The sequence below is a fragment of the Pistacia vera genome, unplaced genomic scaffold (genome assembly GCF_008641045.1).
Source record: "Pistacia vera cultivar Batoury unplaced genomic scaffold, PisVer_v2 Contig1244, whole genome shotgun sequence".
Classification (NCBI taxonomy): Eukaryota; Viridiplantae; Streptophyta; class Magnoliopsida; order Sapindales; family Anacardiaceae; genus Pistacia; species Pistacia vera.
This window is the reverse complement of record NW_022195298.1, coordinates 41578-68930: the sequence shown is the minus strand read 5'-3', so window position 1 is coordinate 68930 and position 27353 is coordinate 41578. Positions and strand designations below refer to the sequence as shown.

General features: G+C 35.5%; 2 protein-coding genes and 2 pseudogenes across 2 annotated transcripts; 1 reads left to right on the top strand and 3 right to left on the bottom strand.

The window, feature by feature from the left end:
• Window positions 1-169: 169 nt before the first annotated feature.
• On the top strand, window positions 170-3029 carry LOC116118814 (protein FIZZY-RELATED 3-like). Its single transcript, XM_031404778.1, has 10 exons — window positions 170-745; window positions 1002-1124; window positions 1266-1370; window positions 1464-1643; window positions 1742-1804; window positions 1917-2111; window positions 2256-2357; window positions 2529-2591; window positions 2703-2771; window positions 2868-3029. The coding sequence occupies exons 1-10, from the start codon at window positions 275-277 to the stop codon at window positions 2919-2921; spliced, it is 1425 nt and encodes a 474-aa protein (XP_031260638.1). The 5' UTR covers window positions 170-274; the 3' UTR covers window positions 2922-3029.
• A 689-nt stretch (window positions 3030-3718) lies between these two features.
• On the bottom strand, window positions 3719-5279 carry LOC116118790 (annotated as a pseudogene).
• Window positions 5280-8013: 2734 nt separating this feature from the next.
• LOC116118779 lies at window positions 8014-10568 on the bottom strand (annotated as a pseudogene).
• A 2236-nt stretch (window positions 10569-12804) lies between these two features.
• Window positions 12805-17792, bottom strand: LOC116118805 (telomere repeat-binding protein 4-like). The gene is made up of 11 exons (XM_031404769.1): window positions 17661-17792; window positions 16662-16832; window positions 16095-16565; window positions 15526-15895; window positions 15159-15365; window positions 15005-15067; window positions 14827-14906; window positions 14252-14496; window positions 13659-13976; window positions 13480-13543; window positions 12805-13256 (listed from the first exon to the last, which is right to left on the bottom strand). The coding sequence occupies exons 2-11, from the start codon at window positions 16740-16742 to the stop codon at window positions 13053-13055; spliced, it is 2103 nt and encodes a 700-aa protein (XP_031260629.1). The 5' UTR covers window positions 16743-16832; window positions 17661-17792; the 3' UTR covers window positions 12805-13052.
• Window positions 17793-27353: the final 9561 nt, after the last annotated feature.

The following is a 27353-nucleotide window of genomic DNA, read 5'->3' as shown; positions in this document are numbered from 1 at the left end:
ATATTATTGTGTATAACGAAACAAATACAAAGCTTTCTTTGTTTAAACGTATAAAAAGACCGCTCCTATTATGCCCTACCTTACCATTCACAAAATTTGACCGTTGCAAATCTTGCTCTTTACAAAACCAAGCTCTCTTGAAAAGCCCTCTCTTTGCTTGCGGAGAGAGGCCTTTTCCCATCTTCTACCTCTCATTTTCTTAAGAAACAAACATACCCACTTCCTCTATCAACTCCAAGAAGCAAAGAGAAAATATCCAAAAAAGCTCACAGAAATGGATTCTCCTCAAACGAAAAAATCTGGGCTTAATCTCCCAGCTGGAATGAACGAGACTTCTCTGATACTTGATTTTTCGGGTTCTTTTCGCACAATATCGAACCTATCATCACCTTCATCAAGATCATCAACTTGCAGTGATAGATTCATTCCGTGCAGATCTTCTTCAAGATTGCATACTTTTGAGCTGATTGAGAAAGAATCGCCTGTTAAAGAAGGAGGGAATGAGGCTTATAATAGATTGTTAAAGTCTGAGCTTTTTGGGGCTGATTTCGTTTCTGTTTCTTCTCCTGCAGGTAAAGGCTCGCCAATGAGTCCTAGCAAGAATATGTTGAGGTTTAAAACTGACCATTCTCCTGGGCCTAATTCTCCTTACTCGCCTTCAATCTTGGGGCATGATAATGGCTTTTCTAGTGAGACCTCTACTCCGCCTAAGCTGCCAAGAAAAGTTCCTAAAACACCACACAAGGTAAGTGAGGCCTGTTTTATGATATTTGCTACTGCTTTTATGTTGATTTCAGTTCAGGATTTAAGCATCAATTTGAAGATGAAATTAAAACTTTGTGTTAAACGTATTAAAAGTGTGTATCGGTTAAGAGGAAGTTTTGTTTTGAAGAGAACCTTACAGATGAATCCTCTAAGATTCAAAGATATTATAGGCAGCAGAAATATGTTGGTAGAGAAAACTTAAAACATGGTTGGTAATTGAAAGTCAATGGTTGCAGGTTTTGGATGCTCCATCTCTTCAAGATGACTTCTATTTGAACCTGGTGGATTGGTCATCCCAAAATGTACTTGCTGTTGGGTTGGGCACTTGTGTTTATCTATGGACAGCATCAAATAGCAAAGTAAGTTTACTAGTATGGTTATAACAAATAGAAGGGCTGAGTTATCGCAAAATCTTTTACCACTGTATCTCTAATTCTTTTTAGTTGCCGTTGAAAAGCGTCGAATGGGTTTGCTAAATTTCAACATAATCTTATTTTCAGGTAACAAAATTGTGTGACTTGGGGCCTAGTGACAGTGTATGTTCTGTCCAATGGACCCGGGAAGGTTCATATATATCAATTGGTACAACTCTTGGTCAAGTTCAGGTAACTAATTGTTTCTCTCATATCATGTTTTCTGCATATGACATTTATTTGTTAAACAAGATTTTTGTTGAGCACTTTTGGCCTGTTTCACAGGTATGGGATGGTACGCAGTGCAAAAGGGTAAGAACTTTTGGTGGCCATCAAACAAGAGCTGGAGTCTTGGCGTGGAATTCGCGCATACTATCATCGGGAAGTAGAGACCGAAACATACTTCAGCACGATCTTCGTGTTTCAAGTGATTTCATTGGCAAGCTTGTTGGACACAAATCTGAGGTAAAGCTTATTGGACACAATGATGAAAAAGAAATTAAACAAGTTTATTTCAATTCATAAGAAACACAGCTGCCTTAACCTTCTATATGATCTCACAGGTATGTGGGCTGAAATGGTCCCATGATGACAGGGAGCTTGCATCTGGTGGAAATGATAATCAGGTAATAAAATCAGTTCATATGTGTTAATAGGTTCATATTTATTTATCTTTACAGTTCTACTACTAGTGATAGCAATACTAATTTAATGTGGTGTGTGCTGCTGTTGTATTAGCTCCTGGTCTGGAACCTACATTCTCAGCAACCAATTCTGAAATTGACAGAACATACAGCTGCAGTGAAGGCCATTGCTTGGTCACCCCATCAGAGTGGCCTTCTTGCTTCTGGAGGAGGAACTGCTGATCGGTGTATTCGCTTCTGGAACACTGCCAATGGTCATCAGTTAAATAGTGTTGACACTGGGAGCCAGGTTAATAATATTTTTGACATGCATATTTTTACAGGAGTGTTGCTTTGCATAGTGTTTAGCAAGAGTGAAATTCTCTTGCATAAATAGATTTAGTGCTGTGTGTGCCAATGAACACCATGCTCACTCATATTATGTTACTTGCAGGTATGCAATCTAGCATGGAGTAAAAATGTGAATGAGCTTGTGAGCACTCACGGATATTCCCAGAATCAGATTATGGTGTGGAAGTATCCATCAATGGCAAAGGTATGTACAATTTTGTCTAATGAAGTACATTTGAAAAACTAGATTTTGAGGGATTCATATAGCAACTGAGATCAGTCCATGCTACTTATCATGTTTCTGTGCAGACATTTGAAAAACTATAAAACAAGCTATCTAATGTAACATAATAACCACCATTTTTTATTATGATAGGTTGCAACTCTAACTGGCCATAGTTTGCGAGTACTATATCTTGCAACGTCACCTGATGGACAGGTTGGTAATCTTTCTTCAGTGATTAATCCTTTTATATAATTCTCTTTTAGATTCATTTGTAAAGTTCCTGTATTAGAAAATCTTAAAGTCCAATTTTATGTTATCCTGCAGACAATAGTGACTGGAGCAGGGGATGAGACTTTGCGCTTCTGGAACATCTTCCCATCCATGAAAGCACCTGTAAGTTTATGGCATTTCGATATAAGTCAATTCTCTGAATAATATAGCTTTTGTTGCTCTCCTAATGGAGCCTTTTTCTTCTCTTTATGTTTCCAGGCACCAGTCAAAGATACTAGTCTTTGGTCATTAGGACGGACCCATATCCGATAACAAACTCTTGGCCAATATATATATATATATTATATTGTAAATTAGTTTGCATGTGGAGATACCAAAAAAGTATAGAAGCAGCTACAACCATAAATGTTATGAGGGCTTGGTATGTCTATTTATTTAATTGGTTTTCACTTTGTGTATTTTCAAGTGTTTAGAGTTGAGAGGTTTGTAAAGTGGTCTAACCAGGAAAAAGAAAGTGTAAATGTAACAGATTTCAAGCATATGGTTTGTCTGTATGAAAGAGCACCAGTTGAGAGGGCTTGGTATGTCTGTTTATTTGATTGGTTTTCACGTTGTATATTTTCAAGTGTTTACAGTTGAGAGGTCTGTAAAGTGGTCTAACCAGGAAAAAGATAGTATAAATGTGATTTCAAGCATATGATTAGTCTCTATGAAAGAGCACCAGTATTCCATAGAACAAAAAGTTGAATGAATATCCTGAACAGATTCTACAACTCAACATATTCTGTAACATATGCCTGCTTCGAATGTTTTTATAATGCAACAAATATTACAATGACTGAATACAGCGGAAAGTCATTTTCGCATTGCCAAGTGCATGTTGCTCGACTTCAATTGTGAATCTACCCTATGACTGTAAACCTTGACAAATAAATAAAACTCTTGGATGAGATCTTGTAGCTTTAGGCGCAACCATGATGCCTTTCTGAAGAGTGGTTTGCAAATTGGTTAATTCTGACACGCCAAAGAAATGATATATAATAATACCATGACCTCTTCGATAATTAACTGTTTGTTGAAGTAAATTCTCACCTTTAACATCCTCACTCTTAGAAGTTAAGACACAGGTGTCCACCTGGTTTCAATACACCATTTTCATCTGGATCAGAATTTAAATCATTTGGATGTTCCTCCCCTCGATCATCAACTGGATGAGCTGAGGCAGCCCGACCAACAGCCAAATCAAGTGCTCGCATCCCTAACTCAGCAGATAAAGCTGCCTCTTAGTAGTAATTCCAGAAACTGAGGGACACATATGAGAGTATCACAGAAAACCCTTTTTGCTGCACAAATTCATATAGAAGCAAAATTGTGTAACATGAGAAAGAGAATAATTACAGATAAGGTCACCCAGCATATGGAAATGAGGAAAACAGCAATATGAACACACTGCAGAGATACAAAATTCATATGGGTGACATTGAACCATAAGAGTAAGGAACACCAAAATTAGACTTAACTATGAAGGCTCAAGTACACATTTGAAATTCCTTGGTCATACTTCCAGTACATAGCTTTGATCAAAGGTTATGATGCCACTCCCATTTAACATAAAACCGTGCCCAAAATTCCTTTTACATCAAACTTGGTATTTAAAGAAACAAAATATGTAATTGCCTTGTAATAAGGATGTAGATTATCATTCAAAATATCCACGAAATTTAATCAAAAGCATAAAGGATGTAATTTTATGCATAAACCAGTTAAGTCTAGCTAAGATCAGCTACTTTATTATGTAAGAGATAATCCTATACACTTTGCAAATAGGAAAATTGGTGTTGCTATAATTGAAAAGAAGAAAGATAGAGAGATAGAGTTGTAGGACATTCATAGGGTTGAAACCAAACATAAACAATAAGCAATGTGATGCTGACATATTAATGAAACTCTTAATACCTGCTATAGAATATTATTGAGAATGATATTATTCAAAAGATTAGCATCTACAAACAATTTGAAGACAACTAAATGACAAACAATTGATCATCAACATACCTTAGGGGAGAGCGCCCTAACTTGAGGTTTGGGCAGATCTATAAATCTGCTGAAAAAGTTTGAACCCTTGACACATGAAGAGAGGAACCTTCACTTCTGCTCTGATACCACCATGTCAAATCAATTCTTTTCACTGAAAACAAAAACTTTGATCAAATTGTTCATTGCACAGGAAATGGCAAAACTTTAATAAAAATAACACCTTATATCAATGCCCACAACAGTCCCACCATTTTTTAGTGGTCCCAAGCTCTGGCAAGCTACCTATAATTCGTTCAAAAAAGAAAGAAAAAAAAAATCTTATAAAAACAAAACATAACAGCAGAATGGTAAGAGAGAGATGATATGGAGTCCAAAGCGGACAAAAAAAAACCTGAAGCCAAGCACCGGGGGCGCAGCCGAGATCAAGAACTGAAGAGCCTGGTTTGAGATGCTTTGTGTTGCTTTGTATTTGAAGGAGCTGATTTGAAAGACATAAGACACAACAAGTGAAATTAATGTAAAATAATAAATAAATGGAAAGGAAAATGAACTATAAACCAAAAGAAGAGCGAGCAACGTAGCCAAGGCGTGAGCCTCTCTGTAGAAGAAGTCCGGTGCTCCTGCACCGCTCATCTCCTCTATCACCTTAAACCCGCTCTCTGTCAAGGATTCGGGGGTTTTGCTTCATTTTGTTTTGTTTTATTATAAATAAAAATTTACAAATTATATTAGAACCCGGGGTTTGGATTTGGATCGATCGGTCGGTCGGATGGGTAAAAAGTCTATCCTAAACGGAGTGGACGATAATGGATCATTGGGAATAATTCTATCTCAGGTTCATATTACTAATATAAATCTTTATTTTACTAATTAATCCACCAAATATAGTTGCTCCTTTTCATTTGAGGTGCAATTGCAATGGGATTCGAGAATTCTTTTTTTATAGTATTGATATTTGTTTAAATTAAAAATTAAATGCTTTTAAGTTTTTGTTAATATAAAATATAATATATATAGGTGGGAATAAGAAATCCAAGTAAACGGAACCAGTGGATACCCGAAATCGAACTGGAACCGGCATGGAAAGGGTCGGTTTTGGTTCTAAATTTGGTGGAACCGGTACTTTGCGATTCCAGTTCTTGTTCCAATTCCACCACTTCAAGAATCAAAACTGGAACTAGGAACTGGAATTGGAACCGAGGTCCAGGTGCCCAGAGAGTATTTGTAATTTTTGTAAATTGTTGGAAGTATATTTGTAATTTTCACAGGGTATATTTGTCATTTTTGTGCATAGTAGGGGGTATTTGTAATTCTCCCAGGTAATCGGAACCGATTGGTTCTGGCTCTTTGGAAAAAGGGTGGGTACTCGAACCCGATCACCCCTATATATATACTTTATATTGTTTGTCCTTATTAGAGATGATAATGGGCCGGGTCGGGATCGGGTACCCCTTGGCTTGGGCCCAAGCCTGACCCCATGACAAAGCCCAGTCCCGGCCCGAGCCTATCACAGGGATGATGGGTAAAGCTCAAGCCCGACCTAACATGCTTTTTGTAATCTCAGTCTTGGCCTAAGTCCGCCAATTTTTATAATGTGATTTTTAAATATTAATAAATTTCAATTTTTTTTATATTTTTAATTCTAGAAACAATTTTAAATATTAATTTATTTTTTAATACTCACCAAATATTAATAAATTTCAATTTTTTTTTATATGTAGGATAATTCTGTAATTAGATATATAGTATAAGGGTAATTTAGTAAAATTAATAATAAAATTGTTGGGTCATGATTGAAGACAAACCCATGCTCGGCCTGTACCTGAGGGCAGGCCTTAAAATTAGTCCCAAGCCCAAACTCAAGCTCGCTAACAACAGGTAAAGCCCGGCTTTTTCGAGACAGGCCGAGTTGGGTACCCGGAAATATCGGGCCCATTGTCATACCTAGTCCCTATTCAATACTTGCCAAAAAAAAAAAATTGAGAGAATATAATATATGTGTTGAAACTTGAATCCAAGCCCTCAATATAGGATTCCATTAATTAGCAAAATGATTGGAAATTAGTTTGAAATAATTGTCCAATTGGGATTAATCTGATTAGTATCTATAAATGTAGTGAAAGGCATATTAAATCGACTCATAGTAAAATCAAGTGTGTTATGCATAAATGCATGCAAGCCGAGTAACCCAACTAGATCTCCCCTTATAAACCTATGAAAATTGTCAAACTCTCGTATGGTTTGTAAAATACCAATAGTTATTGCATTACAAATGGGTTGTATTATATAATTAATTATTCCACAATCTTGCACAACTAACACTAATTTGTAGCATATATAAACCCTAATAAAAACATAGAAGTCATGAGGTTGAGCCATTTACGTAACCCATGCATAAGCAATGCAATATAGACAGTTATCAGTTGACCATCTCCACTATTTGAAGGATATCTCTACTAGATTATGAACAGGTATGACTCAATTCATTTTATGGTTCAAAAATTTCTTGTTTTTTTAAAACACAACAATTTTGATTCTAGTATACTCCAATCAACTCCTGCTCGAATTGCCCCTTTTACGCTATACCAAAACTCAAACACATATTTAGTACAATAATAATACTCACTTGGTCAGCAAACATGAGGAGAAACCTAAGCCACCAAAATTTTCAACTAAGAGACAAACACCGACACTCTAGAATACACCAATACATGTGCTAGAGAATAGAGATAGATAAAGTGATTGGTCTTTTCTTAACAAGAATGAATCCCCTGTCATTTGTTTTAACTCATAAATGATGTAATGCATTCAGTTTGTGTTTAACTCTTAAACCTCAAAACCAAAATAGTTTTAAATGTAAAGCAAAGAAAAAGAAAAATCTAAAACAACAAATAACTCTTTTCATTAACTTTTTTCAAATCGTTTACAGTGCTACTGATACAAACTGTGGGATTAACTAGTACAGTGCTTTCAAGAGGTTTGCATTTCTCCAAGCTTTTGACATCTGAAGTTGCCTGGTGTCTGTAGATTTCCTCAGAAGCATATACTATAGTTATGGTTTCAGAAACAGGAAGTGCCAATGAACAATATATACATGAGGCATTCTGCGTCTTTTCTGACAGAGTCGATTACTGCCATTGAATTGGGACTAAATTTTGCAGAATGAAATGAATCAGCTTCCGATTCGCTGCCTAACCTTCCCAGCCAATACAGATAGAATAACTATATATTAAGTTGTTCAACATTGCATACAAGGTAATGAAAGAAGGATTTAAACATAAATATTAGTACCTCAGGCTGCAAGTGGGGAGAATCCCCAATCATGCCTTCAATGAGTGATGGTGAACATGCATTTAACAAGTTGGCTTCAAGACGAGAGTGCAAAAACAATTCGGCCCTTCCAGCCCTGAAGCAACCACCGGCCATCTTCGTCAATTACAAAATCCTTGTGGTAGTATGCTTCCACTTTTCCTTGGCATCTTCATATTTTCCTTATTCAGCGGGAGCTGAGTAAACCCAGCCCTCGCTGTCCGGTACTGCCACTGCTTGAAGTTCTGGTCTTTCAATCTCTCTGCATCCTCACATGCAATGACAATTGCCTCTCGCCCCAATAGCTCTCTCTCCATCAGCATCCGCCTGGAATATCACGAGGCAAAATGGTTTCAAACATGTCAAACAAAGTTGAGAAAAAGAAGACAGCCTCTGAATCTAGTGATAAAGAAGGGAGCACTGTAGGCTCCATTCACAATCCCTTGTATGAAACTCGGATGTATCTTCCTGATCAGGTTTAAAACAGTATCCCTTGGAGCCTCTGCAACCACAGTCTATCCAAGCAGATTTTAAGGCGATCAAACAGTTTACGACAAGCACTTCACCACTCTCAATCTTGAGATCCTCAATTGAATGTGTCCCACTTTTGCGCAATTGCATTGAATTCAAATGGAACATTAAAAGTTTCTGCATACTTTTCCAAGCGGCGACCTGTCTCCTCACCTTTCCGCTGGTCGGAAACCTGGTTGTGGGAGTTCAATCCCAGTTATCCGAAGCTAGGAGGTCCCCCTTGCCTAGACGAAGACGCTGTATGAGGCATGGCCATTGGAAACCATACATAATAACAAAATCTATTATGTGAAGTGTTGTTGCTTTCTCAGCAAATTCATAATTGTTTGTTTGAGAGAATTTGAGAGCTTCCGAAATGGACAAGCAGCAAGAACAGATGGTACGCTTTCAGACATCAGCAGCTGATGCAGCTCGCAAGTTGTAAGATTATGTTAACCTTGGTTCCAGCACCAGCCAAGCGTGCCTCAAGTCCATCAGCAAATAATGGGCCATTCTCTGCATTCCATCCCGTAGAAGACGATTGCGTCTAATTTTCTCAGTAGCTCATCTGCATTCTTTATCATTGGCTGCAACAGCTTGTGCACAAAGGGTCAGCAGATTTTAAATCAACACATCCTTTTTAGCTCCATGCTTCTTTCCACGGCCTTACCACCATTAGGCCCTTTTGGGGTCTACATGCTGCACATTCTTGCTCATCCCATTCTGCAAAGCTTTACGAATCTGAGATTCACTCTCTTTAGGACTTAGCAATACAATATCAAACATTTCTTGACTCACTGTTGATTCGGTATAAACTGCTGACTGCTTATTATTTCTCCCACTCTCTAAATTGACATCATCACTGTAAGGATTCTTCCTTCCTCGTGAACCATCAGGAGAGCACCCATTCTCAGGCTTCCTGCCCACCTTATCTACCACATTCCTAGGTTCTTCATTTGGCTCTTTAGATGACAATCCGTTATTTTCTACAGGAGTGATCTAGGAATTCCCATTAGGTAGAAACTTACTCGCCTCCTCAAACCCTTTCCTAAGTTGCATCAGAGACTCACTATTGCTAAATATTTGGGATATATTAAGAGTACTCACCGGGGAATCCACAAACCCATCAGCTACATTACCACCGCTGTTCCCCGAGCCATCAGACGTCTGAGAAGCTAAATTTGAACCCGTATACTCACCCAAATCACAATTCCATCCATGATCCACCAAGCCATCACTATTAGTATTTCCAATACTATTGTTAAAGCATGAAAACTCCAAATCATGATTTACACCTAGGCTTTCATGGTTTTGATCAACATGAATTTTCGGGTCAAATTTGGGTGAAGGAGGATACTTCTCCCCAAGAAGCTCATACAAAGACCTCTCAGCAGCTTGAAGAGCTGCTGAAGACTCTTGAAACATACAGGCCTTCTCTCCAATGTCCTCTTCCATAAGCATATCATTTATGTACCTAAGAACTACATCATTAAAATCATAATCCTGATCATGTGAATTTCCCTCTTGAGACACAAACGAAGAGGGTGGTGTTGGATTATCAGGAATTGGATCAGGTAACAAAAACTGCATATCTTCAAAGCTAACAAAACCATCATTAACTTTGAATCCATTACCAAGATTCTGATTGGGTAAGGTCAAAAGGGTCTCATCATTAAGCCCGTATTGATTCACAGAACCATTGTATCCTCTCAACTCATGATCCATGACCATCTATTTTGTAAAAAAGACAATAAACTAGAACCAAAAAGTTGAAAACTTTCAAACACCAACAAGTCAAAACGCATACAAAGAAGGAGCTTCGGCAACAAAAGGAACACCTGCGACTTCTATCTAGAGACTCAAAACAAGAACTTGACAACGTGAAAGATGTAAAAAAAGAGAGTTTTCAACTTCACAGAAACACATGAACCTCAGAGTTTATAGATGAAGTACCTTGCCCGAGAGAGGCATATCAAATCTCGCTGCTTCGGTGAGTGTTTGAATAGTTATGATTTGGTCATGAAGTTTTAAGTTAAATATGACAGACGATGAAATGAAACGAAAAGAAATGTTGTCATGACGATGACGAGGTGGAGAAATCTCAGCCGTCCAGTGTTTCGATAGCATCTAACCCAAGTAGTTTAGACTAATACGTGATTGGTCGGAGAAATTAACAAAAACTTCTCCAAAGACTTTCGTACAAGATGATGTGAAATTAACAAAATTAACTGTCACATTATCGTAAAAAAAGAGGAGGAGATTGATGTTAAACTGATGGTGCGGTAATTACCACGTATAAAGACTTTTTTTTATACATCTAACATTTCTCGATTAATTTAGAGACTAAACTAAAAGTTTGATCACTTTAAATATAATTTTTTTTTAATTAATATTAGATAAACTCCAACCTTTTATGGGATTTTTTTTTTTTTATATATAATTCAATTAGCTTCATTTTTTCTTCTTATAATTATGAATTTTACATTATATAATTAATTTAATATGGTAATGGGTGACCCCAAAGGTTAGCGTAATAATTAAGGAGGTTCATCACAATATTATTGAACACCCAACAATAAAGAATCTTTTAAAAAGTGTATCTATGTAAAGACAAGATTAAAGAATTAAAAGTCCATGCTAATCCTCTCACTGCTTAATCATCTAATATGTACTTGTTTTTACTATAAATATGGATAGATATATATAAGTGATGTCAAAATTTGAATATGAACCAAGTCTATTTCCAAATTAAGACACAAAGGGTCTTTTGGACTTCAATTTGTTCTTCAAATCTAGAAGAAAATAGCTCAAATGGGAGGAAAAATGTGGACTAAATTAAATGTGTTCACATTATAGTGCGTATAAAACAAAAAAGGAAGTGGGGTTTGTACGAAATTCTAGCAGTTATATGGGTAGAGTTGTGTCACATTTTTGGATGGGTCCATTCTTAAATTCATTGTCAAGTCATTGTCTTCAATAAGTCACATGCTTTCCTCTAGAACATTTCATGATAAACAAAAAGAAAAATGAATGGACATAAAATAAAGAATAATACTATAGTCATCGAAATGAGCACACCAAATTCATGCATCAAATGATATAACGTAATCCTAATTGTTGATTAATATTAATTATTGAATGGTCAGAATTGTGCCATGTTATTCGATGTATAAATTCGGTGTACTCCTTTCGGTGACGGACTGTATTATTTTCCTAAAATAAATTAACATTATGATTGGAAGAATTGGGTGGTAAGCTTCTTCAACGTACACATTTATTTGGTCCAGTGCAAATTTTGAAGAAGAATAATACTGTACGTACTAACGGATTTTACTAACCAATGTACTAATCTTTGTTAAAATCACACATAGTATCTGTACTATGCGCATGATACCCATACTATGCTTTAAGTTAGTACACTAATTTATAGAATCCATTAGTACCCATAGCATTACCCTTTTGAAGAATAATAATACTACACATACATCATTTTTATACAATATTTCCCATACAACATTATGTGACAAGATATGATTGGGTAAAAGTTTAATTTTAACTTTAAATTAGTTAATCATATCTTGTCACATAATGTTGTATGAAAATGATATATGTGTAGTATTACTCTTTGAAGAAATAACGTGCACGTGTGTGTTGAATCAAGAGGGCGGATGAGTTGTTTGATTGTACAACTTAAGACTGACGAGACAAACCCAGCCGGGGTCCATATTCTCGAAGCCAGCCCAAATCCACCCCGGTGATATGCTGTAGAGTTAAGCCCAATAAGACTTGCCTATAGTTGGGCTTAAATCTTGTGATTTGGTACCCTCTCAAATTCATCTGATTTTAAAAATAAAAAACTCTAGATCTGGATCTAGGAGAATCGCATGTGCGTAGGCACATGCTATACAGTAGATGGGTAGCGTGCATAAACAGCTATAGTTGTTGCCTTTGCTTATTGTATAATAATAATCGATTTGATTCATGCGAGGCAGAAGCAGAAACGGATTTCACAAGAAACTAACCAACGAACTAATTGACTTTTCCCCAATTCGCTTGCTGTAACGTGCTGGGAACCAACTATATACAATACACCTACCAGCACCGGCAAACTAACTTCCCTTTCTCAAGTCTCAACTAGCCAACCAACCTTGGCTTTAACCTCCACGACTGCCAAATTCCTTTAGTTTCGTCTTCAAAGAGAATTCATCCTTAAATGTTAAGATTTAATCAAATTGACTTGGTTAAAGATTGAAAGCAAATTTAGTTTTAACAGAAATGGCTGCATAGAATGTTGTTTAAAATAAAAGAATGAATCTAGAAATGAAGTATTAGATGAAAGAATGTAAAACTACATTAGCTGTTCTAGTTCTTCATTCCTCAAAAGTTCAACAAATATGAATTACAGCAATTGAATCAATTAAAACTGTGAGTTTGGTTAGAATGATCTTATTTTCACCAAATCATTTACAAAAGCCGGCCATGAATCATGTAAGTGTGAGAATATTACATAATTTTGAATAAATTTTGTACAGTTTTCGTTTTCACTGTTCCTGTCCACAATTTACCTTTCTTTTTACATCATCACAATTAGATAGCAGGTATTCCATCTTCCTCGGCCTGGCCTTCAATTTTCAGTATTCCAGGATGATGCTTGCCTTGCTGTTTTGCCTGATGCTGAGACCAGTAAGCGTGGGCTGCCAAGACTCTGTCCAACAACTCCTGGGGTACAGGCTCTCCCCTTCTTTGTTGAGGAGCTATTCTTGCAGTATGAACCAGTGTTTTCCATTTATCCTGCATAAAACCGAGAATTATGAGCAAATATCAATAACGGACACCTCTACACGTAGAATAGAAGGATGATTGAAGAAAACAGTCAAACTAAAAGAACTTAACAAGCAGTACAACCAAAAAAGTTTGCAGTCTTATCATTTGGTTAAAGGTCAAAACCTTCAATCCAAGATACATATAAACTCTCTGGCATCTGCACTAAAAAAGTTCGAAGAAGTTTTCTAACCTTCAAGTCCACATAAGTTCGATGATCAGCATCCTCAAAAGAACGCAATTTGACATCACGCCACCTGCATTATGAGTAAATCATTTTAATTCAAAACATCATGAAAAGACATGATTGAGCGAAGGAGGAAATAAGCAAGTAAAGCATAAAGAAAAGAACAGCAGAGGAGAACATCACACCTCCCAGTTCCAAGTTCCTCAACAGCCTGCACCAGTGCTTCTACTTCTGATACAGAAAATGGTCTCCTGGTTCGACGCTGTGCAATGTCAGTTCGCCTAATTTTATTGTTCACAGGAACCACAGCTAGTGCCTCAACTTTAATCGGTGGAACAGCAACTATAGCTCTCGAATCTGACAAACTTGTGTCAGGTAGTAAGTCAGTGTGGGGGGTCATGGGTTCATGATTACTTTCTACATGGTTTTCTTCACTGGTTGGAGGACGAGGGTCAGGTAAGGCGTTAGGAATGGCTGAATCTAAAGCAGGAGTCAAGGGAGACCTGTAAACACGGCAATATTCATCAATTTAAGTAACAAATGACTGATTAATGTATCTAAACATGATCCATCCTTATTTATCTAACAGACATTAATAAACATGGGTCATGATAGGTGAAGAATTAAGATGAGAATAAACATAAAAGAAAACAAATCTTCCATGTACGCTGAATTTTAGACATTGATGAAAAATATTGAAGATCTTTTCAAGTTTCGAAATAATGCAAAATTGACTAGCATATACATTCCAATTCAGGAACAGGATCTTTCAAATTACCTTGGTGCAAGTTGGGGTGTGTCACATGGTAACGAAAGTGGAGGATCTTCAGCACAGCACAGAGGTGGGGGGCCTTGCACAGGACTGGGCTCTAAAGTGAAACCCAGAGTATCAAGACTGTCTTCAGAAGAAATACCAGTTTGTGACAGAGTTCTGTTGTCATCTCTAATCTTCTTCCCATGAAGAAGTACTCCCACACGTAGTCCACCACCAAGTATAGCAGTCACTGCATCCATTACTGTCCTCTACAAAATTTAACAAAACAAAAATGAAACAATCTAGAAACCTCAGTGTTCAGAAGACTACAGAAATTTACTGCAGAAACCTATTTAGATTTGGATACCACTTAGTAGCTCATTTGCGTAACAAAAACCAAACATATTTTTCCATAAACAAATAATATGCCGCTTATCATTATAATTAAGTTTAGCCAGCCTGATTAGTCTCGCACAGGCTATAATACAATAGGAAATTTCTCTTATAAAAGAACTATGATTCTGCAGATGCTTCAATGTAGAATTAGGCATCTAGACTATTTTCACCAAAATGAACAAAAATAAAGTCTCTCTTAATACCTTCAGAGAACCAACAGTAGCAGTTTCTGAGACCTCAACAAAAATCTCTGGAACCTTGAAGGATTTAATGCTGAACTTTACTGCACGAAGGAATATACATGTAAGAACTCTATACGAAAGCACATAAAAAATCAAACGAGTAATGTACATCAGTCCATTATACACTCTAGTTTCATACCATTAGAATCCTTGGAGAGGAGAGATGTTTGATGACCTGCAACTGAAGATATCACCACACTTGCTGCATGGAAGAATTATGATTTTTTAGCAACCAGAAACCCTAAATCCTTAAGATGAACATAAGAGGATGGGATAATGAGTAAGGGGGAGACCTCCATGGGACATTGGGGGTAAGCGTCTTTTGTCTCCATTCCTCCCCTTCTCAGGTGAATTTGTAACACTTTCACTGCTGAATCCCCCATCGAAAGTATCTAGTGAGTTGTGACCATAAAATTTCCTCCTCTTATGAAGAGCATCACGCTGACACCTCTCACTGTTGTAAGGTTTCCTCTTGCGATGTAGAGGCTTTACTCCACCATCTAAAAAGTAAACAAATGAATTTCAATTTATTAATAATTCATGAAAATTGGTCTTCTGAATAACAATAAGCAAATATACTTCAACTACATGTGTCAACAAACATGCACACACAACAAGAGATGCAACAAACAGTATAATCAAACGATAAATCCTGCTCACCAGCTCTAGAAAGTTCAAAGTCCTTCAATTTTGGAGCTGTTTTCCAGTATTTAGATGTCAGCAATTTCCTTATTCTTCGATCTCTAATACGTGTCACTGGCCTATATACCTTTAACTTGTTGCTAATTTTGTTGGTCCTAGATAAATTATCGTCATCATCTCTAACACCTAACTTATTGGCATTCCTATGCCTTGAATAAAGGGAATTAGAAACACGGTTCCTGCATGATGGCAATTTGACATCTCTGTCAGAATTGATCAATGCTGGAAACGTCACACGCAGTTCTGTTGGATCCCTTGAACTGCATGTTTCAGCTCTATTCAGACCTCCTTTCTCCATACCTTTAGTCTCCAACTGTTGTTCAAGTACATTCTCCATGCCATTATAAAATGACTCCCCAAAATNTAGAAACACGGTTCCTGCATGATGGCAATTTGACATCTCTGTCAGAATTGATCAATGCTGGAAACGTCACACGCAGTTCTGTTGGATCCCTTGAACTGCATGTTTCAGCTCTATTCAGACCTCCTTTCTCCATACCTTTAGTCTCCAACTGTTGTTCAAGTACATTCTCCATGCCATTATAAAATGACTCCCCAAAATTTGGGGAGCCTCCCTCCACTTTACTTGGAATATTCACATTCATTATATTGCTTTTGTAAATTGCATCACCCCCTATATTGCCCGAGAAACCAGAATCAATAACTTTTGAAGTGCGTTCCAAGATGTCATCATCTTCAGCAAGTGGGAACTCATTTAATGAGCACTTCTGGTCACAATTTTGTGACGCTGACTGAGAGACGACGACACTCCCTTCACAGCTTCCCTGCTCAAGGCAATCTGTTTTCAATGGTTTATCTTGAAATTGGCATCCATCTTGAACAGCATCTTTACCACTGGCAGTATGATCATTTCCTGATGCATTACTAGAAGCAGAAGAACTTTCAGACTCCTGCAATAACTTTCTGGCTAAAGAAGCCAGCAAATCAAAAGCACAGATTTCACTATCCTCATCCGTCTTCTTAAGTTGAGCCCTCCTCTAGAAGAACAACCAAGTAAGAAAAGAATTCAGCACTAAGCAATGATAATTTTTTTGTAAAGAAAAGGAAACAATAGATAATTCAACAATATATACCCTGTTTGATCGAGGAGCCTTAGGAATAGTGGCAACATGGAACCCATTAAGACCATGATCAAGCCCCTTCTTCAACTTCATATCTCAAAAATGCATACAAATGATAACTCATCAAACATAAAGATGTGAATTCATCAAACATAAAGGTGCCTCACCCCAGATTCCGCTTCACTGTAATATCAGAAGATAACCATGTATCAGTCATAACTTTAACTGCCAGTTTGGACCGCAGATTTAAAAAATGAGATCCAACAGAATTATGGATCCTGTCTTAATTTCTTTAAACAGAATTACAGATAAGCTACACGCTAAATATTTAAGATTGGAAACATGTGTCCACATACACTCGTATATGCCAGTTGACATTCTATTCTATAACATTTCCCTCCATTTCTCAGCGACCAAACAGATCCATCCATAAATTAAACCAAAATGAACATACAGAAAATCATGAACATGATCAACAATCCTCAATTAACAATTTTTTCCAGAAAATAACCAATCATCATGTCAAACTGCCTACGCAAAACCCCGATCAGACGTTAATGGAAAATAACAAATAGCTGCATTTTTCTTTTTTGCATAAATTTGATACAACTCTCCATACAATCACCTACACAGAATTGTTTAAAATAGAAATTTAAAAAAAGTCCAAATCACATAAAACAATTCCATGCTAAAAGCAGTAACAATTACAATTCTGAAGTCAAACAAGTCATAACAATAATTCAAAGAACAAAATCCGAAAAAACAAAACTCAATTGTTCATTAAGCCGAATCCAAATCACCATAGCTTGAACAACCAAAATTGTGATCAAAATCAACCAAGAGATTCTTAACTTCACGGTCAGATCCCGATCGCAATCACGGTTCAATTTCGGTTCTCATCGTGATTTTCACCACGTGATCAGATTCAACGTTCAGAAATGAAAACAGAACAAAAAATTCACCACAAAATCCAATCAAATTCAACAGAAGAAAATTGCTCAACTAACTAACCTGCTGAAGCAACGATCAAATTCAAATGAATGACTTAAATGTTTAGTTTTACAGAAATTCTCTCTCTGAAATTCTGTTACTTTGTTCTGTTTTTCTCTCTCTATAAAATGGACAAAAGCCTCTTGAAAGAAGTATATTGCTTAAACCCCTTATTAGTTATTATATATGTTTTGAATTTTTCTTTTTTCTATTGGCCACGAAACCGGACGGGTAGGTAATCCGGGGTAGCCACCGCTGATATCCAGTTAACCAAAACCCTCTCTCTGGACCACTTCTTGTTAAGGCAAAGAAGTTTTGCCACGTGGAGATAGCTCAGATTGTACGAAACCTTTGTGCAGATTTCTTATACATAGGGATAAGATAAAAAAGAATTTAATATTAATATTTGGATGAAGCAGAAGAGGGTCTGCTGCGCATGAGCCTATGTTGTGAACTATGCGACCTCCATTGTCATTGGTCCACGTCTGATGGAATAAATAATAGGATATGCTCAGTGTAGAATCATGATGCTTAACGAAATGAAAGAATATATCATATCCAAGTTTGATAAGCAAGTTTGTTTTATTATTTTTGATAGAATTTTGTGAATAATACTGGGTAATTAAATAAGATAAGTATTATGAGATAAATTTTAAAAATTAATAAAAAACCCCTTAAGTTTGGTAATTTAACTAAATACCTAATATATAAAAATTTTGTAAAATGAAAAAAAACACCTCTACTCACCCACAGTGTCAGATTCCGATAACCACCGTTGAAATTTGGTCGAAAAATGGTGTTACGATGTAGACCGACCGGATCTGGCTGATCGTGCATTGATATGGCCTTTTTCGGCCAGATCTACCACAGATTTAGCCGGAAAAGACCAGATTTACGGTCAGATTTGGTCGTTAACGATCGCAAAATGCCAGATTTGGCCGTCAGCGACAACCACAAATATGGCCGTCGCTGACGGTAGATCTGGCCTTCTCTGACCATATCCACTGTGGATCTGACCGGAAAAGGCCAGATTAGCAAATTACTGGCCAGTTTTAGTCGTTTTTAAGCCAGAATCTGGCAACTATGGGTGGGTGGGGGTGTTTTTGTTAATTTTTAAACTTTTTTTTCTAAGGGTGTTTAATTAAATTAACAAATTTAAGGGGTTTAAAATTAATTAAAAAATAAAATAATATTTCTCAAAGAATAAAACAAACAAGTATTTTGGGAATAGGATTGAGAATATGGATATGAATAACAAAACAAACGCACCCGAAAAGGTCCCAACCGTTCCATTAATGACACGTGTATTTTGCATTTATAAATACGATTTATTTAATTAAAATTATGATAATGTTTTCATTTGTCACACTTTATTGTTAAAGGTCCTAGTTTGTGAGACCAAATATTTCTAATTAATATTTAGATGATCTAAATTTATTCTCAAAATGCGGGTGATTAATAATTATAATGTTTAGCATAAATATAATTTATTGTATGTCAACCTTACTTGCCTCGTTATTTCATCTTGATGACTATGACTTATCCAAAAGATAAATTTTGACAATTTGACCTTATATAATTGACATTCAAATTTGTACTTTAGCTTATCCATTTAGTCTAATTTGTACGTCCAACGGAAAATATACAAATAAATTAATTAAATGTTAGATGCGAGGAAATTAGCTTATAGTTGTACCTAATCCAAACTATAAACGTGTTTAAAAGGAAAGTTCAAAGTTTGGTAATTTAATTCTAATCTACCTTTACACATATGTGACTAAAATTAAATTAATTTATCAATATTTTAAACTCTTTAAATCAAAGATTAACGTTTTTCAATATCATGATGATTAAATATATAATTAATAATTTGGTAATAAAACTCCCAACTAATTAATCATCCTGTTTGACCTGAAATTATTTATTACATGAATTAGTTGCTTAATATGGGCGTGTAATAACTAAAACTGAGAAACAATACTAATAAATAACAAGAGTTAAATGCTTAATTAATGACCATTAATTAGTGCATCTAGTCAATCTTAAATACTTATCTCAGAAAAGTGACATGTGGAATTAACTACGTCTGGGACTTAAACTCTGACGCTGACGGTGCACTAGAGCTTTGTCCAATCAAACGTAACCAGTGTCAGGAGATGAGCCAAAAGTGATTTGACGGTGTCAGTTCCAAGAAAGTAAAGTGATGGTAGTTAAGGTGTGTTTGGCTTTGTGTTGCTGTTTTTTTTATTTTTTTATTCGAATTTTTTTATTATTTTATTTTGGTGTGTCTGGTGGATAGGCCCTTAGAAGATACCGAAACGAGTGGCCAAAAGCGGTTTCATGGTTATCCCGTCATTAAAATGTCTGCATTATCCGTGTCCCACGCGCCTTTTGATTTCGGTTTTTCCCGGTTAGCCAAGTGTCATCCTGCCGGTTAACGTGTTACCTTGTTTACACGTGTCAGTCACACAGCTTTGCCTTTTCCATTCCTGTTTCCAGAATTATTTTCACCCACTGTTTTCAACATTCAATGGTCTCCACTCAATGTACTTAAAAAGTGAGCCCATAATCCATATCTTCAATACATGCCATAAATATTTTTTCTAAATATGTATTACTTANTAAGTATTTTGGGAATAGGATTGAGAATATGGATATGAATAACAAAACAAACGCACCCGAAAAGGTCCCAACCGTTCCATTAATGACACGTGTATTTTGCATTTATAAATACGATTTATTTAATTAAAATTATGATAATGTTTTCATTTGTCACACTTTATTGTTAAAGGTCCTAGTTTGTGAGACCAAATATTTCTAATTAATATTTAGATGATCTAAATTTATTCTCAAAATGCGGGTGATTAATAATTATAATGTTTAGCATAAATATAATTTATTGTATGTCAACCTTACTTGCCTCGTTATTTCATCTTGATGACTATGACTTATCCAAAAGATAAATTTTGACAATTTGACCTTATATAATTGACATTCAAATTTGTACTTTAGCTTATCCATTTAGTCTAATTTGTACGTCCAACGGAAAATATACAAATAAATTAATTAAATGTTAGATGCGAGGAAATTAGCTTATAGTTGTACCTAATCCAAACTATAAACGTGTTTAAAAGGAAAGTTCAAAGTTTGGTAATTTAATTCTAATCTACCTTTACACATATGTGACTAAAATTAAATTAATTTATCAATATTTTAAACTCTTTAAATCAAAGATTAACGTTTTTCAATATCATGATGATTAAATATATAATTAATAATTTGGTAATAAAACTCCCAACTAATTAATCATCCTGTTTGACCTGAAATTATTTATTACATGAATTAGTTGCTTAATATGGGCGTGTAATAACTAAAACTGAGAAACAATACTAATAAATAACAAGAGTTAAATGCTTAATTAATGACCATTAATTAGTGCATCTAGTCAATCTTAAATACTTATCTCAGAAAAGTGACATGTGGAATTAACTACGTCTGGGACTTAAACTCTGACGCTGACGGTGCACTAGAGCTTTGTCCAATCAAACGTAACCAGTGTCAGGAGATGAGCCAAAAGTGATTTGACGGTGTCAGTTCCAAGAAAGTAAAGTGATGGTAGTTAAGGTGTGTTTGGCTTTGTGTTGCTGTTTTTTTTATTTTTTTATTCGAATTTATTTATTATTTTATTTTGGTGTGTCTGGTGGATAGGCGCTTAGAAGATACCGAAACGAGTGGCCAAAAGCGGTTTCATGGTTATCCCCTCACTAAAATGTCTGCATTATCCGTGTCCAACGCGCCTTTTGATTTCGGTTTTTCCCGGTTAGCCAAGTGTCATCCTGCCGGTTAACGTGTTACCTTGCTTACACGTGTCAGTTACAGCTGTGCCTTTTCCATTTCTGTTTCCAGAATTATTTTCACCCACTGTTTCCAACATTCAATGGTCTCCACTCAATGTACTTAAAAAGTGCGCCCATAATCCATATCTTCAATATATGCCATAAATATTTTTTCTAAATATGTATTACTATTTTTAGCTAAAACTTAAACCAATTTAATAATTTTTAAAATATTAAATTTTCTTTTTTGCAGCTAATGTGAAGTTCGAATCAATTTATAAATAATTTTATGGGTATCGAAAATAATTTAGAAGGGTATAAAACAGTTTTTAATATTTTTTGGAATGTTTGATACTTATTAATCTATTCATTGATTTCACTTATGTAAAGATTTGATTAGATTAACCACTCATGAGTAATTGGGCGAGACCAATGTTCTGAAAACTGGATCGAACAATGATCCGTTCAAGGGTCTAGTTTCTGGTTTGACAGATTGGATAGGTTGGTTGGACAGTAATTTATAAAATTCCTGGTAGTCCCTAAAGGTTTAAAATTCATCAAAAACAGCCCTATAATACTCCCTTAAGGTTTGAAATCTATCTAAAACACCCCTATCGCGCGAAGATTCTGGTGAGTGGTGGCTGCAACAACGATCGACGGCCAATCGAAGCCGGAATCTTGGGGCTTTTAATGTGTAGGTGCTGGCGACTCTGATGGTGGTGCTAGGGGGTTCCATCGGCATCGAAACTCGCCGGAATCAATAAAAGAAATCCGACATCGCATAAACTTTAGGTGGACGGTGATCGACAAAGGCTAGACGACGGCGACTGAAAATAGATGGGTTTGGTCGTGGAGATGCCGTCACGTCGAATGGGGGTGTTTTCTCCGTCGAAAGATGCCAAAATCCGGCGGGGTTTAGCTGCGATTGGACCGTGATTCGGCACTATTCTGGCTGTCCAACCGCGGTTCAATCCGGTTTAAATCAAAATAACGGTTTTTTATATATACCGGACCGGATTTGCCGTCGGTTGCAGGTCGAACCAGTCCGACAAGGTGGTCTGGTCCGGTTTTCAGAACATTGGGTAAGACGATAGGAACTCTTGAGTATACTCAAGAGGTATTGAATTTGATTCTCCTTAATTGCTAATAGGAGTGACCACTTGAAAGTTTACCCGTTAGTCGAGGTGTTCGTAAACTGGTCCGGACACCTCTGGTCACAAAAAAAAAAAAAAAAAAAACCAAAAGCCAAAAATTGATTAGATTTACTTACCCATTTGTGGATAACATATAGTTTGATCAAAATTAATATCATTAGTAAAATGATTAAAAAGTGGATTTCCACTAACTCTTAATGGAGTTCTCTTCTAGACTNTAATATAAATAATTTTATGGGTATCGAAAATAATTTAGGAGGGTATAAAATAGTTTTTAATATTTTTTGGAACGTTTGAGACTTATTAATCTATTCATTGACTTCACTTATGTAAAGATTTGATTAGATTAACCACTCATGGGTGATTGGATGGAACGATAGGGACTATTGAGTATACTTAAGAGGTATTGAGTTCGATTCCTCTCAATTATTAATAAGAGTAACTATTAGAAGGTTTACCCGTTAATCGAGGTGCTCGCAAACTGGTCCAGACACCTCTAATCACAAAAAAATAAAAAGTTTGATTAGATTTACTTACCCATTTGTGGATAACATATAGTTTGATCAAAATTAATATCATTACTAAAATGATTCGCATAAAAACATTTATATTTAGTACTATTACTCATAAATAAACAAGGAAATCATTTGAAGTGCTTCTCTTTTATATATATATTTCTTTATTTTTTAACCAAACATTAACACAAAACAAACAAGAAAATGTTTAAACTTAATTGATATTAGATCTATGGAATCTTATGTGTCTTGATAAACAAGGTAGAAAAAATATATTTTCCCATTTACATGTCTTGAAGCCTTTTGTCTTTTCTTTAATGAATCCCAATAAAGTAGTTGGTTTTTGTAAGGTAAAAATGATTAACCAAATGAGAGGAAGATACAAAGGTAGTAGCAATGACCAATGGAATCTTTCCAACATAAAATGGAAAAAATAATAAGAGGGGGGCCCTTTGGGAAGGCCATGTTCTTTCTGCAAAAAGAAGCTTTTAATTTTTCACTCAAACCACAAAGGGTTTAAGCGAAGCATATGCTCTAATTATGACACACATTTGATGAGCTGAACCCATTTCTATGAAACATGCAATTAATTAATGGGCTGAATTACATGTTTCCACCCTTTGTTTGAGAAACTAACAAAGTCCTACCCATCGTTACTTTCCCTTAATGATTTCTAATGTTCCCAATTTTAAGAATTTAAGGTTTCAATGTCTAATTTACCATTTTCCGGATTTTTTTTTTTTAGGTAATCGGAGGTGTCCGAGCCAGTTTGCGCGTAACTCAACTAATCTTCTGGGATCTTAAAGTTGACGACCAAGTAAGCTTCTTAGTGGCCACCTCTATTAACGCTTATGGGAACTCAAACTCAAGAGTTAATGAAATTTCCTTTTGCTCTTTTACCATCAAGGCATCCAGTGGTGGTTTTTTCCATATATTTGAATGTTGTCAATTTCTCAAACAAGGGGTGAAAATTTGTCCTTTTGCCAAACAGAGGGTGGGAAAATGTGATTCGACCTTAATTAAAATTGGAAGCAAAGGTAGATCTCCCCTGTGATTTGGGTGGTATGAAAATTGCAAGAGCATGTGATTGCTTGTGGCTACAGCATGTTTCTGCTAGCTAGCTTGTGCAGTTGGCTAGCTGTGTCTCAAGTGGGTGAGATCAATATTCAATCAAAAGATGACAAAAGTTAAAGAAAACTAGCCAAAAAAGTGAACCGCAGGGAGGCTAAAGATTAAAAAAAAGTTAAACCAGATCACAAACAAACGCATATGGGTTGCTTCATATTTCTCCAAACTATTGAACCCAATTGAATTTGAACCCAAACCCAGATCTAGAATTTGAATTTGATGATGATTTGTTCAAGTATATGAAAAGAAAAGAGTAACTAGTGTGAAAATTATTGAGTGAAGAGGAATCTCTTTGATCTCAAGCATGCTGAGGAATCCATCTTTTAGGGCCCTAATTCTGTAGCAGAATCTTTCAATCCATTTCAGAAAAAGAGGTTTAACCTCTAATGAATTTTGTCTCTTCTTTTTAAAATAATCAGAGTATGAACCTGTTGCATGTGATATAGTGTGATGCAAGGAATTAAACAATGACGGTGAGGGATTAAAATATTTGAGAGCAATAATAGAAAGTTGGGAAATTTATGGCAAAAAAAAAAGCATCCACATATCCAAACAGAGTAACAGATCTTCTGACTTCTCCATTATAGATTGTTGTTTCTGCCTCAAAACCCCCTTGTTTGTGCAGGCCTTTAGTGCTGTTTGTGCTTGAAATTTTGAAGGTGTTGAGTAAACGATAAACATAGGATGAGTCTTAAGTTTATAAATATCGTACAAATTATTGGGCTGAATTCCCCTAGACTCATTTATTTTGGCCCGACAACAGGCCCTGCTCAAAAGATTAGTAGATCAAAATCCAGTGGAAATTGCTACTTTCTGTTGCTGAAAAGGGTTCTGTATTTGACGATGAACATTAATAATACAACACATACATTATTTTTATATAATATTTTTTATACAATATTATGTGGCAAGATATGATTGGCTAATTTAAAGTTAAAATTAAACTTTCACCTAATCATATCTTGCCACATAATGTTGTATGAGAAATGTTGTATAAAAATGATGTATGTGTAGTATTATTCTTAATATAATCAAATATAAAAACTGATAAAGCTTGATTATTTCTAATCATTCATGGTAATCAATCTTCTCAACAATTATACATGTATATAAAATTATAAAGCCACCCAAGATAGTATATGAAGCAATAATGTCACCAAAATATTAAATAATACTACAATACAATACAATACATTATTGAATAATAAGAACCACGAGGGCTGTTCCTTGTGTTTAAATTAAATATTGAGAAATGTATATTTAAAATTATTTTTCTTTTTTTATTCCCAAAAATCTCCGCCTAGGTACTATGTATACTGGAGTCACTATTATTTTATTGATCTGATAATATTAATAGTTTAATTTAAGTCGATGGGTTGATAATGTAACAAATGGTAAAATTCTACTAAGTTACTTAATTCTTTAAGTAGAAATGAAGTACTTATCATTCATAGTTAGGGGTGCAAACGAATCGAGTTGAGCTAAGTTTTGGGCTTTATTAATCGAGCTTGGCTCGATTGCTACAGTATCAAGCTCGAGACTAAAAATTTGAGTTTGAGCTCGAGCTCATAAAAAAAAAAACTCTTAAATTCTTCATTTTTTTTGCTTTTTCAATCGAACTTTTCAAGTTTAAGCTTGAGTCGAGTCAAGATCTGACAAGCTCGAACTCGGCTTGACACTGTAACCGAGCCAAGCTCGAGCTTTTACCACACAAGCGAACCCCTGTTCATAGTATAATAAATAGCTTAGGCTTCAATTTGTCACATGCGATAATGTGGCCCATAATCATTAAATTGAAATTTCACAGGAAAATAAATGTGAAATTAATTCATGTGGGTTGATTTCAAATAATTTGACGGAAAGAAATTAAATATTTCCCTTCATATATATATATATATATATATATATATATATTGTTTGATGAAAACGAATCTTTTTGTCCCTTTAGGCGATGGCTGATGTTGAAAGGTTAGTTCCTTGTTTAATTTAATTTATTGCCCTCATTATTGAAGTTAGTTAGTCCAATCACCAATGAGAGTCAAAAATTAATGTGACCATGTATGTAATGCATATAAATGTTGTCCTATTTATACTTCGTTAAACCATGCTGGACATGATTAGGTTTGCCACATCCATAAGTAAAAAGAAAGTCTACCTTTATAAGAATATGACCTAACCCCTTAGTCGGGTTTTTAAGGGACCCTACATTTGACATTACATTTTGTTCTAACTTATCTTAAACGTTTATCAATTACCTAAAATATTAGCTTATTAGGTGATATTACTTATCCACTCTTATTTAACCCAAAACTTAACTCATGTTTATCTGATGTTGAATGTAACATATGAAAACGAGTATAAATTATACATTTTAGACAAATAAATACCATTTTATTAGACGGAAATAGCTTTAATTTTTGTGATGAAGCAGGATTTCAAATCAAATGGTCCATGTCCATTTATAAAAATCTTTTAATTATTTTGGGCTAAGCTGACCAATAAATGGTACTTCTTTAGCAATCAATAGAGCTAAAATTGAGTCGCTTAGGCAACAATTTGTCACATGGAAAACAATGTGGCCCCATTAAATAAGAATTGCAGCAGAAAAGAAAGGAAGATATAGAATGATAACAAGAGTAGATTTGGTCATAAGGACAATATTAAAGAATCAAACTTCGGCTTTAGAAAAGGCCCCAATCCCTAATTCTTTTGGCCCTTTCAGATGTTATATGGGTTAGTTAATTGATGTGGTTAGGAATCATGAAAAAGAAAGGGGCAGAGTGATCCTGATACGGGCCTTAAATTGAGAAGATATGATTCCAAATTTGCTTCCTCGAGAGACTTGGAACCCCTCCCTTTTTTTGGGGATTGCGTAAAGCTCAATGCAAAATTCTACTTGTGTTTTCACTTATTAATCTAAAGAAAGGAGACACAACTAGGTAAATGGTCCCTTGCTCCAACAATTTGGTCTAGTAAAGATAAGGCAAAGTTTCAAATCAAAAACCCAGAAATTAAATGCCAAATTCTGGTAAAGGAATAACGAAATTTTGGTGGCTCCATAGACAATAATATTATTGTGGC